We start from the raw sequence: 20951 nt of genomic DNA, 5'->3' as shown, positions 1-20951 counted from the left end.
ATGCTTACAAGCACTAAAACAAGTCTTCTTGATAAGGATTGAGTTGCTAAAAGCAAACTCCTTTTGGGAACCTAAGAGCTGCTTGTGTAGAAACTACATCATTTTCTAGATTTCCAAGCTAGCAAACCGAATCAACTGGTTTGGAAAAAAACCAAATCAAACAAAAAATGGTTGATCTGAATCGGTTTTTAGTTCGATTCGGTTTATAATTTAAAATAATAATAATTTTGATTTGGTTATTTATTTTGATCAAGAACCGGACTGAATTGAAAATGCTCAGCCTTAATTTAATTGATCAGGTTCTGAATTTGTTCTCTAAAACTTACCAGTTCGAGTGCCATAAATTTTAGAGTCATTGGAGGCTTACCCGATCTTTAATTTTAAGGCATCGGAGAATTAGTTGAGGTGTACAAGCTAACCCGAACACCTATAATTATAAAAAAAAAAGAAAAAAGAAAAAAAAAGCATTGCTTCGAAGATCCAAAACTGTCAAGTTCTAAAATAAGCCAATCTCGGGTGATATTCTTGATTCCATATTGTTCTATGATAAATTCAAGCATCTCAAATTAGACAAGGGATCCATTTTTGCTAGAATATGTTCAATAAGATTGTTCCTTTAGCCCTACAAACAAGCCTTTCGGCATGCCCAAATCATCCCTTGAATTTGAGAATTTAGGGTAAGGGTTAGGATCTATAAAAGAAAAGAGAAAAGTTGAAAATGGTTGCTAGGTTTTATTTTTTAATTTAATGATAAAGTTGTAATATTTGATACAAAAACTTTTTAGTTATTAAATAAATTATAATGGTAAATTTGTAAGAAATGAGATATATTTTGTTGATTTTTTTTAGAAATATATTAAGGTGGTGCTTAGCATTGAGGTTGAATTGTACTTTTTTTTTAAATTGAATTTTTTTAGCTTTATTTTTTTATGTTTTTGTATCATTTTGATGTGTTGGTGTCAAGAATAAATTTTAAAAAATAAAAAAAATTATTTTAATACATTTCTAAATGAAAAACATTCTAAGAGTGTCAGTGCTCAACTAAGAGGATATCTAAAATTACAGTTGTATTGCTCTTTTAAAAAAAAACTAAAGTTATTTTAGCTTTAAATGTTTTTTTTGAATTTTTTTAATAATTTAATATTAAAAATGAATTCTAAACAATAAAAAATATTATTTTAATATATTTTAAAATATAAAATATTTGTAAAAACAATTTTTACCACATTATTTCTAATGAATTTCGAACTACAATTTGGACCAAATAACCCATGTTCAAAGGTAATCTTGCCAAATAAAAAAATAAAAACGCACACACGCACAGCAACGCCGGGCCCTTTCACGCTCCGCAACGACATCGTCGTCGTCGTCCTCATCATTTTACCTATTTATAAAGCCAAAAGGCTCGATCCCAAAAGGTGTCAAACGCCAACATCTAAATCCCGCTGATTTCAAAAGATAAATCAAACTTTCAATTCCATGCCTTTTCTAGCGACAAAACCACATCTCTCTCTCTTCAAACCCTAACCCACCCATTCACTCCAAAATCAAATCCCCGCCGTGTACAGAACCAAATTCTACGCTCAACAATGGCTTCAATGGACGAAGCGCTCTCTCTCCTCACCGCAGCGAATTCTCACGGCGATTTGACCGTTAAGCTATCTTCTCTTAAGCAAGCCAAAGATGTTTTATTGTCACTCGAGCCGTCGTTGGCGGCTGAGCTTTTTCCTTCCTTAGTCGAACTGCAGTACTCGCCGGAGGGAATCGTCCGACAAAAGCTTGTGGAGTTAGTTTCGAAACCCTACTTTCTACATTTTTTGGTCAATTCATCCTAATTTTTGTTATGGTTGCTCGAATTTGGTTGCTAATTGTGTGATCATGAGAGGTAGTTTTAGGGTTAGGGTTTCTTTGTAATAGTCAATATGCTTATGTATACTAGCTTCATCATTTTGTTTTTGTGATTGATTGTTTATAATAAAATGGCTAGAAAAAATTTATTCCTGTGATTATTTTTATTTTATGTGGTTGTCAGGGTAATTGAAGAAATTGGTTTGAAAGCAATGGAGAATTGCTCAATACTAATACCTGTCTTATTGGGACTTTTAAGAGATAACGATTCTGTTGTTGCAAGGGAGTCTATTGTTAGTGGCACACATTTATATTGTGGTGTTCTAGAGGAAATGGCATTGCAGGTATCTTTCTGTCTCTACCCAACTATCCCTTTATTGGGCGAAAAATCTGAAGTTCGATTCAACTTGGTTTGTTCTCATTTTGGATGTAGCTTATAAAGAAATTTTCCTTTATTTTGACAGACATTTCAATGTAATCCATCGTTTCTCTTGCTATTACTGAAATTCTTAATTGTTTTTTCTTAAAATGCTTTATTTTATCTTTGCACTTTTTTTTTATCATGCTTATTTTGGAAAATTACAGTGTCACCGGCGTGGTAAGGTTGAACGATGGCTCGAAGGACTATGGATATGGATGCTTAAGTTCAAGGATGCTGTCTTTGCAATTGCATTGGAGGTATGGCGTGAATATGGTTGTTTATTTGCAGATCTTACCATGTGCCAATTAATTCATGGTTAATGATGTTCTCATCGAATGGTACTTGGGTAACTAATTCCCTATAAATAAGTCGTGTCGTGTGTTTTCTTTCCTTGTTCTTTTTTTTTTTGAGGGGGGGTGTTGTGTGGGTGTATGGGGCTTGTTACAAAAATTATCAATTCATTCATCTGCCATTTGCTGTGTTTAGAAGAGCTAGCTAGCTTGTGAGCAATTGGATTTTTGCAACCTTCCAACATGTTAACAGGCTGTAAGAAAGTTTCTTGTGCCTAAAGTAACTAGACAAAACAATTGGCAGTAGACATGTGATATTATGCTATTCTGGTCAATGGTAGAAGGATTCTTCAGTCATTGAACTGTTATAACATCAACTGCTGCCGCTATTGATTAAGTCAAATCTTTTCAACTTGAGGGAACTTTCTATTCCTTTGCATGAGGCATTTGAAACATATTTAATAAACTGAATGTTGCTTTAATTTGACTGTAGCCTGGACCTGTTGGGATAAAGTTGCTGGCGTTGAAATTTTTGGAAACATACATCTTGCTTTTTACTACCGAGACCACTGATTCTGATAGACTTGTTGCAGAAGGTATTGCATTCTGGCCTTTAATTGTTTATTTCTGTAAGATGATTTGATTATGGTGTTTTCTGTCTGAAGTCTTTTCTTGACTTTGATCTGTGCTTTTCTTATAAAAGAAGAAATAGCTCTGCCTTCTGATTTGGCTCTAATTCCTATAGGAAGCAGACGGTTATTCAACATTTCATGGGTAGCCGGCGGGCATCCTGTTTTGGATCCAGTTTCTCTCATGTCAGATGCCAATAAGACACTTGTCATTCTTTTGGATTTTTTATGGTCGCCTGGTAGTCTTCCTGGTGCACTGATGATCGCTGTTGTCAATTGGTGAGCCACATGCTTTTAATAAATTTTTCTATATTAGTAAATGGACATGGATATGATAGGATGATAATGGTTCATTGCAATTTTTTTTTGTAGCTAAAAAAATCATAGATTTGATAGTTTTATGGTGCCTATCTTCTTTTGTGGTAACTCTTAAATTAACTGTGCCCTTCCCTTTTTCCATCTTTGCTATTTTCTTTCTTGATTGTTTTTGGGTAAATAGTTTCTTGACATTTTCTTTTGGAGTCTAAAGAGCCAAAACCTTGAAGTGTATCCCTTTATTTAGCTATAATGAGATATGTCAGCATCCGTGTTGTGGGATTACTATCAGAAATCTTATAGGTCTGTTGCTCTTTGTTATCTTCTGGATGTGTGGGTCATTCATTCTATCCATTTAAATGCATGGAAGGTCTAAAGGCTTTCCGAGCATCACAGGCTGCCTTCTTAAGAAGGGGAAAACTATTTGTAAAATGTTTACTTTAATAATTTATTTTTGGCACATTAATACCATATTTGTGCATGCATCTTTGTGCACCTAAATACTGCTCATACCCTATTAGTTGTTTTGTTTGTCTGGATATCCGGATGCATTCATCAATACCGGCCAGTTTTTATTCTCATTTGGTGTGTTCATGACATATAGAGCAACACCATTTTTTCGTACTTTATCCTAGCTCTTATGCATTCTGATAGAAGTTAGAACATGCATACATATTTGTAGACACAAGCACTCACAAACAATATGCCACTTCTTTTTTCCCCATATATGCAGAGTTGCAGACACACAGACACATGTGGGCGTGCAATATGCCATTTCCCCAATAATTACATCATGGGCTCATTTTCAGTTTCACTGTGCCCTTTACTCTTCCAAAAACTTTTGCAGGCTTTTTTGCTGCGTCATTGATTTTTTTTCCTTATCCCAGCTGGCAGTTTAAGTAGCCATTAGTATGCCACATGAACGTGAACATTTGATTTCAATTATAGTAATTCAACCATGAATTTACCAGTTCTGATCTGTTGGGTATCTTCCAATTCAAAAGCCTTGAATTTTTTATAGATGTAGGTAGTAAAGTGCATTTTGCCTTGAGTTACATTATCTTCAAAATTTTGGAGCGATAACCAAAATTTGGAAACAGGTTGTAGTACAAGTTCAACTGCTTGTTTGCGGTATGATTGCAGCATGCTGACCAACTCTCTTATGAGGAATTATTGGGCCTGGATACTGCTGCATTGGTGGTTCAGACAATGGGAGTTACAGGGCTAGACAATGTCTATGTTTTATGGATACTTTCAAGCACCATTTGCCAAGTGATAGGAATGGTTAACTGATGGTAAATGATCTCCCCAGGTGCTGAGAAAGACTGGGTAGTCAAGCTACGCAGTTTATGCTTTGTAAAATGTTAGAGAGACAATATGCTTTACAATTTTTTTGACAATGTTCTAGATATTTGAAAATGTACCTATTGTTTTGTTACAGTTAATGCACAATTCAACACCTTAATTAATCGAAATTATTTTTTAACTAGGGATTACCCTGCCAAACTCGCTATTCAATTATCACGGTTCCAAATTTCTATCAACTGTTTTAGCTGCACTGCATTTTTTGCATGAAGTTTATGTATATCTGCTGGTTTTATTGTCAGTAATAGTAACTCAGCTTATATAATCGAGTTCTGTCTGTTAGGTCATTGCCCATAATGTCAAATGTATTATCTATGTTCTGATGGCTTTTGAGTTGGGTGTTGAATTTTTTCTTTGAAATTGTATTGTGCAATACGTGCATCAGCTTAGCCTTGACTCTGGAACCAATCATTCTTTATAAAATATTAGAAGTTTGCAAATGGGCCTTTGCCATCCAGCAGGGCTATATGCAGAAAGGAAGACATCACAACTATGGAACTTTTTTTGCTTGAATACTTTTCTCCGAAGTCAGTGAATGATTCTTAATTTGTTATGTTTCTAAAAGCTTCTGGAAAGAGTGGGTGAAAGGATGCATCGATACGACTATTTGGTGAACACTACTGATTTTTCATTATCCTTGAAGTATTCACATGGATGGAAGTTTTATTTTGTTTCTGTTCTTGTGGATTGTAACTGAAGCAAATAAAACAAATATACTTGGAATTTTATATTTAACCATCAAAAGAGATGGGAAATCAAAAACAGCACAAAAAGATTTTTGCAATGTATCTGTACTTAAAAACCATGCTTGGAGTTTTGCTTCTTGCTGTCACATGCAAATATCTTGGTGATGATGTTGTTGTTTAAGGGTTGCAAATGCTTAGTCTCTGTTTCTATGGTGTCATTTTCTTTGATGATCTGCAGCTGCTAAATATTGTTTATACAGATGACTGTTTTGCTGAGTTTATTTCTTCAAATTGCAGTATTTGTACTTGGTGACCAGGTTTGCACGCATTATGAATGCACAGGCAGAAGCTATTTTATTATGTTGGTATGAGAATGAGGTCCTTAATTGTTGTTATAGGGTATATTAAAGCCCAAAGAAGTATTGTGTGGCAGGGATATAATGATAAAAGGGAAAAGAAATACGTGGAACTGCACTGAAGAATGGCAGACACATTCCCAATTGAACTCCATGAATTTATCAAAACAAACTCGTTTCCTCTTAAAATGAGGTTATCTTCAATGTTGAACGAAGATAAGCTGTTCGAATGGACAGCCGCCTCTTCTTTCAAATATGTTCTCAAAATGTGAGGAATAATGTCATGTTTTTGATGAAATATACTAATGAAAGCAATGGTGTCCCCCCCTTTAGATACATGGCTGTATATTAGACGATAAAAATAAATAACTTATATCTAAAGATTTTATGTGGTAGCATTGATACTTCCTATGCTGGATTACTGAAAAGCTTTCACATGATGTAGAAAAACTCACAAGGGCCATAGCATGACATTTTGTCATAGAACATGGTTTTGCAATAATATTGATGTTATGAAAACTTTGATTGAGGGTTTGTTTTGATGAAGTGAATTCATTACTCTTATGCTGCTTTCTTCTAGTTGTTATTGTGGTCATAGTTTGTTGTATACAATGGGATTGGATGTCTGGATTCGTGATTGCAACTCCACATGCTATACACTGGTGTCTTTTCTTATTTTCAGAAGAGCAGGTAGAGTTAACCAGACTAATTAAGTACTTTATGTTATTTTCTTGGATTCTTCCATGAGTAGATATCTCAGTTGATTATGTGCAGCAGTAAGCAGGAGCTCTCAAAATCGACTTCTTTGTCTATGAGATTTCATCATTTATAGCATCCATTCCTTTAGTGTTCATCATGTTGTAATGCTGTGGAATGTTCATTGGTTAATGTGGACCATCCCAATTCTAAATTCTTCATGACCTTTAAAGATAGTGTTTATAGTTGTCCATTAGTTCTTATTGGAGACAAGCACACAATTTCAAAAGCTAAACATGAGTAGCTCTAAAGGGAACATATCTTTTTTGACTATAAAGGAAAAGAAAAGTTGTTAGATTTTGTTGGTGGCTGATGCCAATGAAAGAGTTCAGAAGATTCAGTGACCGGAGATTTAGAGATACTGTAGCATACTTATGCATTGCAATGGGTGATAAATATTTCATCTTTTGATTCTCCAAATGTCGTAGAATATGGAATATGGATTACCTTCATAAGCCTTTATGACAAGTCTTGAGAAAAGTTGAATGAACCCAAAAGGGGAGAGCTCAAGGACTAGCATGCATTAACCCTTTTCACTGTTTATGACAGCATAAAACAGATTAATGTTTATTTGGACTCGATTCTCACATGGAGTTAGTAATTCATTGTCAATGTTAATTGTTAATATGGTATTACAAGCCAGTTTGAGTTTCTGTTTAATTTCATACAGGGATTTTTTTTTTTTGAAAAATTCATATTGGGTATACAACATTATTGTTGGTCTATGTTATTGTTCTAGGATGTCCATTTACTGCCCAGTCAATTTTCAATTTCCTGGTTGCCCTATAAACTCTTAAGAGTGTTGACCTTATTAAATCCAGCTAATGTGAATCTATCTACCTTTTCATATGGAGGATGTCTTATTCTGCTTTCTGGAATCTTGTTCCTTTCCTATTTGAATAAAATTTCCTTTTGTCTGCAATGGTTGTATAACTCTGTGCATTTGAGGATTATAGTGAGCTTAATGATTGAGAACTGGGAAAGGTGTGGGTTTTCTGTGCACTTGGCCTTCAAATGACTGTCATCTTCTATCTTTTACCTGCTTTATATGCTCTACATGTGTTGTTCAAGCATTTCCTTGTGGTCTTTAGTATCAAATTTTTCTTTAAACTCTAATATATTTGTGGGGTAGAGTTGTGATGCACCCTTTTCATTTGTCTAAGCAATAGCTTCCCTTCCTAGCAATGTTTTCAGATTATGTTTCTTTTAATCATCCTTGGTTTCTATTTTTTGGTTTCCATTTTTCTTAATTACTTTCATCTCAAGTCTCAATGAGTTTTTATGCTTCGTTCATTATTATTCTTGACATCATTTAGGTCCTTATTTTATTTCTTTCTTAGATTTATCTCAAATTATTTTGTACATGGTATTATATTAGATTCTTCTGTATCTGATGACCTACTTATCTTTTTGACAGTCTTGCAGCTGTAGCGCGGAAGAGGCCGCTTCATTATGAGACTATTCTATCTGCCTTGCTTGATTTTGATCCAAAAGTTGAGAAGGGATGTCATGCTGCTAGTATCCAGTACTCTTTAAGAACTGCTTTTTTGGGATTCCTGCGGTGTACTTATCCAACCATCTTGGAGGTGAAGTTGCTTGACATTTTAACCTCTTTTTGAAGAAAAAAAAATCCTTCTCACTTTGCATTGCATGCCATTATTCAATAGGTAATTGTATACTAATTTACAGGTAAAAACCCTTTATCTTCATATTTTTTGTTCCTTAATTTTGAATATACATGCTTTATTTGAAAAAAATAAGTTCATTAAATTTTGAAATCACCAGTTGTATCCCAATAAAATTAAAGGAATTTGAAAGTTAAGAAAACTACCAAATCATTAAATTCTTTGTTGTGGAGTTTATAAATAACTATTTCAGTCTCTCCCTTCCCTACTGCTGTTGGTTTTATGGCAGTTATAGCTCTGCCTATCAATTCTATGTTTTAACCAGAATCTGCTGCTAATACTGGTACCACTTGCCCAATGCAAAATCTTTTAGCTCCTATCATCCTGGGCCACAGGTATTCTATATCACAAGCATGTGTACACTGCATATGAAAGATTATTTGATGAGAGGTTCTAGATTACAAACATAGTACTGTCCATATGTGTTCTTTAAGGATGAAACAGCAACACAAATAAAATGTTACCCTGCTTTGAAACTAGAATGAAGAAACCAATAATTAAGGGAAGTGGTATCAGAATTCTTTTATTTATCTTCACACTGACAATTCGGTTTTTATTTCATTTTCAGTCAAGGGATAAATTGTTAAGGGCTTTACGTGCAATGAATGCTGGGGATGCTGCTGAGCAAGCCATCCGCCAAGTTGATAAAATGATTAAAAATAATGAGCGCACTTCTCGTGAAGTCAGGTTTAGCAGGGTAATTACCCTTTCAAAACACTGTCCACCACAGCTGTAGTCGCTCTTGTTATTGTTGGAATTATAATCTTTCACTGAATTTAGATTGCCTTGTTTGTGATCCTTAGGATGATCAGCCGACAAGCCAACTGCCTGTCTCAGGAGATCAGCTCCGGAAAAGATCTGTGCCTATGGATAATGAAGAGCAAGCTAATGGTCATGAAATGGCTCAAAAGCGGAGTCGATATGGTCCTAACATTCTGTCAACTACACCAATCCAAATCAATGAATCTGGACCGGATTCTGTATTTGATAATGGCATCTCCGCTAATGTTCATCTATCAGATAGTGATTTGACTCCTGCAGAACAAATGATTGCTATGATTGGTGCATTGCTTGCTGAAGGAGAGAGGGGTGCTGAATCACTTGAACTTCTTATTTCAAATATTCATCCTGATCTGCTTGCTGATATTGTCATTACTAATATGAAGCATTTGCCTAAGTCCTCCCCTCCTTTAACAAGGCTTGGTAGCTTGCCAGTAACTCTGCAAAATTGCTCTTCAAGTAGTCCAGCACAGGCAGTGGCACCATCGGCTCCAGTTTCCTCTGCACAAGGACCCATTCCAGTGGTTACTGCAGGCAATTTATCATTGTCTGATGCACCCATTGTCAATAATTTCCCTGTAGATTCGAAACGTGATCCAAGAAGGGTATGCTCACTAGCCTATAATTATTTTTTTGCATGTTCCGGTATGCTCAGTCTATCCGAGTCACTTGTTCTAGTTATATTGAATTATCCTCTATTTTCAAATAACTTGCTAGTTGCTTTCTCAGGATCCACGCCGCTTGGATCCACGTCGTACTGCTACATCAGTTGGAGTACCATCTGTCGCCATTGTGGATGACCATGGTGGAATGCAACCTGAAATGGACAGCTCTGTTTCTTTAAGCAAGGCTTCTCCTCTTCCTGTGGTGACATCAGTTGAGAATCCTCCGGAACCTTATATTTCAAACAGCAAAATTGAGGACAAGAGTTTAGAAGGTCTACTGGTTTCTAAAACTGATCAAGGAAGCATGAGCGAGGAGGGTATCTGTAGACCTGAGGAAATTGTCCCCATGTCAGAGGCCAAAGCTTCTTCAGATCAAGCATTTTCTCCTCCTCACACTTCTGAGGAGGGTGATGTTGTATTGAAGTTGTCAGATTTTGAAGTGGCATCTGGTGCTGACACGTTATCTGTGATGGAACCTGAGCAGCTTTCCCCAGATGTCTCAAACATATCTGTGCCTGAAGAGATCTGTCAAGTCGATTTACCTCAGCTTCCCCCATACGTTGAACTCACTGAAGAACAGCAGAAAACTGTGAGACAGTTAGCAGTTGAACGGATTATTGAATCTTACAAGCATCTCTCTGGGACTGAATGCAGCCAGACACGCATGGCATTACTCGCCCGATTAGTTGCTCAGGTATGGCCAATGTTGGCCTGCATGTAGTGTGCAGAATAATAGATTAGTATAAGCCAGATCAGGAGTTAAAGATTATAAGCACTGTTCGATGCAAACCTGCTATCCTATATATAGTTGGTTTTTCAAAATCGTAGTGTTGTTTTCTTCCAGATTGATGCAGATGATGATGTTGTTGTGATGCTGCAAAAACATGTTTTAGTGGATTATCGACAACATAAGGTATTTGCTCTCTTGAACTAGCTGTTTCAACTTGTTTTGATGTATCTGGATGCTTTGAAATTTGTCTCAGATTAGAATTCATCCTAAGTGATATCTTTCATGACATGCATGAAAATTTGTAACTCTCTCTATCTAACAATCTCTCTGTGAGTGTGAGCTGATAATCATCAAAGTTGGTGCTGCAAAATGTTTGTGATGTTAAATCTTATAAAAATCTAGAAATTGTGCCTACACTATTTTCAAGAGAAATAATACAACATTTAGTAGTGTTTTGTGAGTAAGTTTATGATCAATGAAATGTACGTTCTTACAAATTTGTTGCTACGAGTACATTTTTCATTATTGGAGTCAATAAGCTTATTGTCTTCTGTTTATTATTTTGTACCTTAATTTTCTGTGATCTAACTTTTTTTTTTTTTTGGTCAGGGGCAAGAACTTGTGTTGCATTTTTTGTACCATCTACACTCGCTAACGATTTTAGATTCTGTTGGAAGTGCTTCATATGCTGCTGTTCTATATGAGAAATTCCTTTTGGTAGTGGTATGGATTTTTCTTCAGCGGTTTGTCTTAAATGACATGTTTACAAATAATAATTTAATCTCTCAACACAGGCCAGATCTTTGTTGGATGCTTTTCCAGCTTCAGACAAGTCTTTTAGTAAACTTCTCGGTGAAGTTCCTTTCTTGCCTGAGTCTGCCTTCAAATTGTTAGACGATCTCTGCCACTGTGATATTTTTGATTCACATGGAAAAGAAGTTCGTGATGGTGAGCGAGTAACTCAGGGGCTAGGTGCTGTATGGGGTTTGATTTTGGGGCGTCCAAACAACCGGCAGGCATTCTTAGATATAGCTTTGAAGGTAACTTGGCTATGCTAATCTGTTGGCATTGAGTATGATTTGTTTGTTTAAATTCGTGCTTATGAAATGCTTAACTTTGAGTCAGTTATTCTCTGTGTGATATTGGAGGAGAGTGATTTGATGTGGACATTTTATAGGAATTCCAAAACGTTCTCCGTTTGGTTCCTAAAACCCTCAGGTGTTCTTTGTATTTAAAATCCAGATAGTGTAATTTTGGATTATCTAAAGGCAAACTAATTCTGAAAGAAGGAGACCTTCCCAGTGCGAGGGAGGTGTTAATGCAGATTGGAAAGTTTTATGGGTTTCCTTACCTGATATGGATTTCATTACTCTTTTTCTGTTGGTTGTCCATTATTATGAACAAGAAAAGTGAAACCTATTGCAAATATGAGATAATAAAGCTGGTGACTGATGCCAACAATAGTGACATGAATCTGGTTATGTTATTCACTGTTTTTCAGTGAAAGCTGTTTTTTTGGCAAAGCGTCATCACTGTTTTCTTTCACCCTGTCTGATGCATTTATGAATTATGGCAGATCAATCTTGTATAAGTATTTTATTTTTGCAAGTTGGTTTGGTTAAATTAGTCCAACTTTTATACTAAATTTACCTGTCATTTTACACAAAAAAGTCCCTTACCGTTGCTTTTTTTAATCTAATAAGAAAAAAGAATTGGTGAAGCCCCACTAGAAGGCATTTTAGCAGCCATATGTAGAAAGTACTCCTATGTAACTATAAATAACATTTATTACTGATGCATTTATATCTTAATGGCAGTGTGCTGTTCATTTACAAGATGACATTCGATCGAAAGCTATCCGGCTGGTATGCTTTCCTTTTTGGCCTTCAAAAACTGTTAACATTCTGCTAATGGACTTCAGAAGCTGTTGGCTTGAATTTTCATGTCAAACTGAATTTCACTTCTACCTACAGTGACTGAAATTGGATCATTTGTTCTACATCTATTTTGTTCTGGGCAGGTGGCAAACAAACTCTATCAGCTAAACTATATATCACAAAATATTGAGCAATTTGCAACAAATATGCTGCTCTCTGTTGTGGAACAGCATGCTTCAGATATCAAGCCTTCACAGTCAGTATCCACTGATCAAAGGGAAGGAGAGGTATGGAACATATACTTTTTTTGACATATTCATATTTTATTTATTGAGGTCAATGCTATCTTAAATGTGGAGACTTAATTAATCCTATGGGGCGTCTGGAGGGATATGAATGTTGTATTTTGCTTCTATTGGGCCTTCAAATGCGAGCTATACACCCTGACTGGATGGATGGATTATTCCTCCAGATTGAAGGCATGTACCATGATCAGAGGTATATAGTTATGCTCCTTCTATGCCCTTGAACAATTCAACAGTTGTGTGCTAGTTGCACCCATGACAGACCAGGAGAGTTGTGTATACCTCAACAATATTTCTCTCCTTAAACAGTTTCTAATCTGCGCGAAATAGTTCTTTTGGTACTTGAAGATAATAGACCCCTGTTTAGGACTGTTGAGAACTTGGGGAAGAAAGGGATCTTTCATCAAAAGTGATTCTAAAACCAAAACATTTTTTCTGATGAAAATTCTTTGTAGGTGGTAAGCCAGGAAGTGTCTGTAAGTGGTTCTCAAGTCTCAGGGACTGGAAATTGTGAAAATGACTCCATGAAGGGTGCACAACCATTAGTCCAAAGTGTTTCGACCATGTCATTTCCTGAAGTGCAAAGACATATTTCTTTATTTTTTGCTTTATGTACAAAGGTTTGTCTATCTTGCACCATTGCTGTGACCTTCCCCAGTTAATTTAAAATAGTCTTTTAATTTGAGGTTTTTCACGATGCTGACCAAGCTCTCTTATCTTTCAGAACCCTGGTCTCCTTCAAATTGTATTTGATATCTATGGACAAGCACCAAAAACTGTAAAACAGGTCTCTCTTTGTTCGTTTAATTAATTTTTGTAATTTTAATAGCTTGTAATGATGTGGTGACACGTGGCTATTGTCATGTAGAGGATAGACTTCCCAAGTGATTTCTTCTCTCTTTTTTGAATATATATGATCAAGTTACCTCTTCCTTCTTTCTTTCCTGGCTGACAGAGTAAATGTTACTGCTCAAGCCATTATTTGTTCTGTACAATTTTAACTTGCCTTTTGGAACGCAGGCTGTTCATCGCCATATTCCTGTTCTAATAAGGGCCCTAGGCTCATCTTATTCTGAGCTGCTTCGAATAATATCTGATCCACCAGAAGGATGTGAAAATCTTTTGATGCTGGTAACTTTCTTTTGGAGATTTTTTATGAAATCCTGCTCCATTTTTTACTCTTTTGCTTCTATTTTCAGATTTTCTATTCATGACTGGTGCTGATTGTGGGTTCTTTTTTTTTTTCCTGGCTAGGTGCTGCAAATATTGACTCAAGAAACAACACCTTCTGCTAATCTGATAACCACGGTCAAACATTTATATGAAACTAAGTTAGAGGTTACTTTGAGAACCAAGCTCTTACAATTTCCAGCTTTAAATAACTGTCATATTGGTCCTTAACTCTGCTAAACTGCCTCCTGCAGGATGCCACGATTCTTATTCCAATTTTATCTTCACTTTCGAAGAATGAGGTTAGCTCTATTGTTTTTATCTTGCTTATATCTAGATTATTTTATCAAGCACCTGCATGTTTGTATGTGTCAATTAAATTCAGAAAGATGAAGTTGTGGACAGAAGTGTGGACTTAGAAACATAGAAATCATCCACTGTAACTTTTATGCTGCTGTGACACCTATATAATAGCCATCTTTTTGTGCCCTATAAATGAGTTAAAAAGATTCTTTATCTTTTTTAGGAAAAATGGAGGATTAAGTGTTTTATCGAATTGGCTTCTTGTATAACTGAGTTTAACTTTTAATTTTTATATTTCAAATTTTATACATATTCATTTCCCTCTTCAGTTATCCTCATTTGTTTCACTGTTAGAATTAGTTTCTGGGGCATGTGGATTGATGTTCTTAAACTTTGTGGTTCAATTTGTTGAGTAACATTACTAGAAAGAATATTTGCAATTATCTAAATGGTTTTAGAGTTGGTATGCACGGGCTTCTCTACCAAATCTGTATGGATTAACACACACTGTTTGTAAAACAGTCACTTGGTGACTTGTTCTTTCATTTGTATTGATCGTTGTGTGGACTTTTGTCGGCATGTCATTTATTGATTATTGACACCAGAATTTCCGACTGGATCCATAGTAAACTGAAGACAAATGAAATTAAGAAGGAAAAATAGTTTCCAATCATACCAAAATGTCAGATCAGTTAAAAGGGTTAAATGCATTGACCCTCATATATAGGATTAATTTCTTGACCACAAGAAGGCAAATGTGTGCAAACCTCAGTTCAGTTAGTGGTGTTCTCTTTTTGCATGACATTCTAGATGGTCACTTTTAGTAATACTCACATCCTTCTTGTTTCGCAAAGTCTGGCTTGAATGCTACTGTCAAATTCTTTTAGGTTTTTATTAAATGTTTGGATGTTACTCATTTTATGATGGCAGGTTTTGCCCATTTTCCCTCGGCTTGTTGGACTTCCTATAGAAAAATTCCAGATGGCACTTGCTCATATTTTACAGGTTCTTGTGAAACTTTATATGTGATTTTATTTTTCGTGAACTATATATCATGCTTTACTGTTGCATGTTTTTCCTTAAAAACAACTTATCATGGAGAAACTAATTTTCACCCTTGGTGGTCACACTAATCTCCTTTATTTATAGGCTTCTTTGGATGTTTGGAGACTGAAATGGTATATGTCACTGGGCTTCACTTGTCCTATCATTCTTTGTGGGAAAATGATTTTTATGTAATTTCTCGAAAATCATTTGCTATAAAGCCCAAGTGGATTGTGGGAGTGGCACATTCACAACATATGGCCATTGAATTTTTATACTTAACCAATGTTGGATAATGTCAGTTTTTTCTAAAAGGGATAAATATAAATGATCCAGAACTGTAAATGATTCAGCTGCAGAACCCATTAAGTTTTAACAATTTCATTTTGAAGAATTTTAAACTCTGTTGATCTTGGAAGGCTTGGCTAATATGCACACAAATAGTATGGATGACTTGCCTGAGCTTTTGTTCTTCACACCAACTGCTTGCGCTTACAATGATCTGATTATTCCTTTTCTCACCTTTTCCTTTATGAAGGCAAGAAAATTGCTTACTTTAAATAACTGTTCATACAGGGTTCAGCTCATACAGGTCCAGCTTTAACGCCAGCAGAAGTGTTGGTTGCCATCCATGATATTAATCCTAATAAAGATGGGCTTCCACTCAAAAAGGTAATTCCTAAGTTTCTGAATTAATAGTTTTCATCATAAGAAAACATTCAATTTTTTTCACCTGGTAAGCTATGATGAACTGTGAATTCTTATGTTTGCTGTAGTGTCAACTGATATGGATGCTACTCATGCAGCTTTTATACCAAAACCTTTTTATTCAGTTTCTTGAGCATGTTGAATTGGTGAAGCATCAATCTAGTCATAGTTTTTACCCATGTATCAACCTAGACTTACCCTTTAATTGGGATTTGACGTCAACACTTTTCAATGCATCTAAGATTTTTCTGTGGTCCAGGATATTCTTGTGCAACCGTTACTTGTCCTAGACTGCTCCAACTCAACAAAACCATGTTTAAACTCTTACAACTTAGCTAATTGTATCCCTCATCGATGATTCATTAAACTGTGGCTCAAATTATGCTAACTTAATTACTTAATTGCTATGCTGAACTTACTTTGCTATTTGCTGAAGGTTTCCGGGTTTTAAAGTAGATGTTTCTTTCAGTATATTGTTCTCCATGCTCTTAATTCTTCTGTTCTATGTATACAGATAACAGATGCCTGTTCAGCTTGTTTTGAGCAACGGACAGTTTTCACACAGCAGGTCCTGGCCAAGGCACTTAATCAGATGGTATATAAAGAACATCCTTCGCTCTCTGGATGATGAATGTTATATTTACTTGGATACTTGTAGTAACTGTATTTATGTGACAGGTCGATCAAACTCCTCTTCCTCTACTCTTCATGAGAACAGTTATTCAGGCAATTGATGCTTTTCCTTCATTGGTAAACCTTCATGTTTTATCTAATTTATTTGCCGCATTGCCATTTAAGCTTTATCATCCTGTTTGTAACCAAATCATATGCTGAATTGAATTGAATTCATAAGTAAATTTGAATTCAATTCATAACCTATTACAATTCGAATGTTTGAAATAAAATACTAAACCATAGAATTGAATTCAATTATGCTGTTTGGACTACATGTGGAAATGAATTGAATTGACAATCTTGACTCTCTTGTCCTTAATCTAGAAATCATTTTTGTTATAAAAATCATTTTTTTGTTACAAGGACCATTATATTTATTTAAAATGACACAAAATATAAGTATTTTTAAAAAGATATAAATAGACTTATCTCATATTAATTGGTTATCAAACATTTATTGAAAAAAATTCAAAAAATATATGTTTGTTAAAAAAAACTTATTCTAGAAATATCAAAACATAACCAAAAAGGAACTAGCTTACATTGTTCTAACACTTTCATTAAGATTGCATAAAAGAGCATCAATCCACTCACTCTTGCCTGAATTGGGAACCCCAGTTACAATTGTCAACTCTCATGGGGATTACCTGGTCAAAACACAAAAATTCAAAACCATAGGTTGTCTGCCATCATTCATAGACACATTTCCAAAATTTACTATTTCATTGTAATTTAGAGAGTTTAGTTGCAACATTAACTCCCTTCTAAAAGATGATATGAAAAGCACCTTATTTATCAGTTATTCTTTGTTTCTTTTTTCCTCTTTGTATTGAAGATTATAATATTCATGAAAACAGAATGAATCATTACAACTAGGAGAATACGACATACTTCTATACAGTGCATTGGAGAATAAAAGGACTTAAGAATATCCAACCGCACTGAATATCAGACAAAGTGACAAACACTCCTTTCAAATCCTGGGAAATTCAGTTCTCTCTAACTGTGGCTCCCATATTTAGAACAATGAATGATTAACACCCCCCCCCCCCCCAAAAAAAAAAAAAAAAAAAAAAATTTCACCTCTATCTCACAGTCCCTCTCCCTAACATTCACGGCACAAATTTCTCTAATTTACTGATACATAGTAATTTAAAAGAATTTAACAGCAGCATTAAATCCCTTCCAAGAGATGAAGGGAAAAACACCATCTTTGTTTTCCCTTCATGCTCAGTCCAATCATGGGAATAGACACGTGAACTAGGTCTTACCTTGAATGATTACATTTGGAATTCATCAGTTGAATAGATGCTGTTTTTGATATCTGGGAGAGATGGATCAACAAGATATTCTTTCTTCTCTGATGCTACAGGTGCATCGTTTAGCTTTGCCTTCCTTGGGGAATGACAGTGGAGACCTGTTTTCTTGTTTGATACATAGTAACTTAAAAGAATACATAGCAATTTTTGTCAGTTCACAATTTTTTCCTCTTCATAAAGAAGATTTCAATTTTGGGGAGAAAAGAAAGGGATATTTTCTAAATATTATTTTTCATCTGGAATTACTGTGGCAAATCAGAGGGTCTTCCATCTGATTAACTTTTGCACATTTTTTATGATTTGGAATTCAAATTAATACTCTCACAAGGATTCCAAACATAATGATTGATTTAACCCTGTGAATTGAATTCAATTCACAGGGTTCCAAACAGCTTGTATACAAATCATCTCATACACTGGCTTCAAGGAATACTTTATGTATGCAGAAGTTTGGACCTAGAATGCTGCTGCAACAACACTACCAATACTCTGTGTGTGTGTGTGTGGGATGGTAGGGAAGAAAGGGGGAAGGGTACTGTGACTTTTTATTGGAGTTGAATTCAGATAATGACACAATTACATTTCATGGAAAGAAAAAGATGGAGGGAGGGAACATGTTGTTGACTTTGTACTGCAGTTGAATCCCAGATAATGGTACAAGCACATACCAGGGAAAGAAAAAGATGGAGAAATACTTATGCTAAAAGACTTCAACTTAAATCCTAAATTTGCAGCTCCTAGAGACATTCTACATTGTTGTGTTATTTAATGCATGGGCACTTTTTGTGGTCTGGATATTCTTATGATTTCATTTCAATAATTTACTTTTAATATATAACAATAATGCTTGCTCTCCAGGTTGATTTTGTTATGGAAATACTCTCCAAACTCGTGAGCAGACAGGTATGTTTACTATACTTGAATGGAAATAACGATTATACTTGATCTGTTCCTGATTATGAGACAACTTGCCTTTTGTGCATACTATGTGTTTAGGTGTGGAAAATGCCAAAGTTGTGGGTTGGCTTCTTGAAATGTGTCTCTCAAACAAGGCCACATTCTTTTCAGGTTTTGTTGCAGGTATTATTATATTTCTTGAAATGGAGAATTTCTCCTTGTTTTTCTTTACTTTTCTGTTCATTCTCAAACTGCAGCTTTTCTTTTTATATTTGCTTGCAGCTACCTCCCCCGCAGCTTGAAAGTGCTCTGAACAAGCATGCTAACCTCAGAGGCCCCTTGGCTACTTATGCCAACCAACCAAGTACAAAAACTTCTCTACCTAGGTACAATTCTAAAGGACCCAATCTATCACCCAGTTTGATCAGAGAATCTAGTAGGCTCCTTTTTCATAGTGCTGTTATTTTTTTCAGTTTGCCTTTTGTAATGCTGCTGTTTTACTGAATTAAGAAATTTATGATCTCCCAAGTGAAATGAGCATCTTAAAGTCTTGGATAATCCCTATCAGTTTCAAACATTTCTTGGCGTATTCCAGTCACTGCCCTTTCACTGCCCAAGGCTTTTGTGGATTTTCAGTTTTTGGAAATAATCCTTTCTGATTCCTAGCAATGTCTCGTGTATTGATGGTTGGAAAATAAATGATAATTTGAAGTGACAATTTATGAGTTAATTATATTGAGTTGCCAGGAACACTTCTTTGCTACCATAAATTGAATACACGCTATATTGTTAGAATCACCTTTATGAAATCGTAACATTTGTTTCACTGGTTATACACATCAAGGGTGAGAGGTGTTAAGAGCTGTTCTTGTCTTTAAAGCTTCTTTATGCTGAGGTGCTTGTAAATCAATGAAAAAGCACCTCAAAAGGTTTGTTTTTGGATGATCAGTGACGAGGTGCTTGCTTACATGTTTTGATGACTGACCCATGACTTTTTTTGTGAGTCAATTTTGTTGCACTATATGTTGCAGATAAGGGTTTCATTTACTTAATTGCACTGCATTTTGCAGATCAACGCTTGCAATTCTTGGTCTTGTAAATGAACGGCACATGCAGCAGCTACCAATTTCATCTTTGCACCCTTCAAGCACAAGTTCTTCAGCTCATGGAGCAAACACCGCGTGATAATTAGCTTGTCAGGATTCAAGATTGACCAAGTGCACGGCAGAGCATCATGGGACCAATCTGGATGATGGTGTCCCATCCAGTAGGTCAACTTGCTAGGAAGGGAGATACAAATTGGCTGGCTAATAAAGTGACTGCTGAGTTCAGATGCTTCTGGCAAACTTGAATATGAAGATTTAAGAGAAGTCAGCCTGGTGATGTGGAATGGTGTTGTTGGCTAGGAATTGCCTTCAAAGAAACACCTCCCGCCCCTTTCCCTGCCATCCCCTCCCCCTTGTGCCATAATTGTAACCCCGTTTTTAAGGAAAAAAAATTCTGCAATTTATTCTTTGAAAATTTTGTTCTTCAATCCCTCTGTAATCCAGATAATGTTTAGTAAACATGTGTAATGTTAGTCTGTATCCATGCTAAAAAGTTGGGGGGCTATGATTTCAGATGGTGCTTCTGCTTCGGCCACAGGAACACAGTAACTTGAAAGAAAGAATGGGTACGAAGGCTGTATAACATGGTATTTTTTAGCATAGAGCATAGAACTGCGTGGCCAAACTCGTCTATAATTCAGGGACTTGAGTCATGACAGGATGACAGTATCTTTCGGTTTATTCAAGCTGTTGCCAAAATTCCATCAACGAGAATCTCATCAACTGCTGGGAGTTGGGCCTTTGAGTATGACTTTTAACCCATATTCGTTTTAAATAACCTAACTAGCACTTAAAAGTATTTCCTTTCTTTTAAAATTATGATACTAATTCACTAGTAGGAAACTTCAGTTTTCCAGATTTTTTTAAAGTAATTAAGATTTTTCTTTAATCTTTTTATAAAATTTAAAAAATCAAATAGTTGTCTTTTCAAATTCTACTTTTTTTTATTTGGGGCGTATAATGTTTTCTCATCATCTCGTCTATTTTTGTCAATTTAATTCAAATAAGGTTTTTGTTTTCC

The 20951-nt window shown here is 35.4% G+C and overlaps 1 protein-coding gene across 4 annotated transcripts; it reads left to right on the top strand.

The window, feature by feature from the left end:
* Positions 1-1297: 1297 nt before the first annotated feature.
* Positions 1298-20443, top strand: LOC133690663 (uncharacterized). Of its 4 annotated transcripts, none has more exons than XM_062110909.1 (27): positions 1301-1786; positions 2033-2192; positions 2434-2526; positions 3053-3155; positions 3305-3467; positions 8084-8252; positions 8920-9048; positions 9155-9736; positions 9861-10490; positions 10641-10709; positions 11136-11243; positions 11321-11566; positions 12344-12391; positions 12547-12690; positions 13164-13328; positions 13433-13495; positions 13729-13839; positions 13963-14046; positions 14133-14180; positions 15112-15186; positions 15802-15897; positions 16448-16528; positions 16612-16683; positions 18786-18830; positions 18924-19007; positions 19107-19210; positions 19895-20443. In XM_062110909.1, exons 1-27 carry the CDS (start codon positions 1590-1592, stop codon positions 20007-20009), a joined length of 3984 nt encoding a protein of 1327 aa, XP_061966893.1. In that variant the 5' UTR covers positions 1301-1589; the 3' UTR covers positions 20010-20443. The 4 variants fall into 4 exon arrangements, with proteins under 4 accessions (XP_061966895.1, XP_061966893.1, XP_061966892.1 ...); XM_062110908.1 differs by having other exon boundaries at positions 11136-11249; XM_062110911.1 differs by lacking the exons at positions 16448-16528; positions 16612-16683; positions 18786-18830; ... (1 more) ...; positions 19107-19210; positions 19895-20443 and having other exon boundaries at positions 1298-1786; positions 11136-11249; positions 15152-15186; positions 15802-15896.
* Positions 20444-20951: the final 508 nt, after the last annotated feature.

Source organism: Populus nigra, chromosome 4 (assembly GCF_951802175.1).
Source record: "Populus nigra chromosome 4, ddPopNigr1.1, whole genome shotgun sequence".
Taxonomy (NCBI): domain Eukaryota; kingdom Viridiplantae; phylum Streptophyta; class Magnoliopsida; order Malpighiales; family Salicaceae; genus Populus; species Populus nigra.
This window is presented reverse-complemented; position numbering and strand designations above follow the sequence as displayed.

Excerpts from the sequence above, each read along its gene's own strand:
- LOC133690663 (XM_062110908.1), top strand. The coding sequence starts at position 1,590 with ATGGCTTCAATGGACGAAGCGCTCTCTCTCCTCACCGCAGCGAATTCT. Across the intron at positions 10,710-11,135 it reads TGGATTATCGACAACATAAG|GGGCAAGAACTTGTGTTGCA; the intron begins GTATTTGCTCTC and ends TTTTTTGGTCAG. Across the intron at positions 11,567-12,343 it reads TCTTAGATATAGCTTTGAAG|TGTGCTGTTCATTTACAAGA; the intron begins GTAACTTGGCTA and ends TCTTAATGGCAG.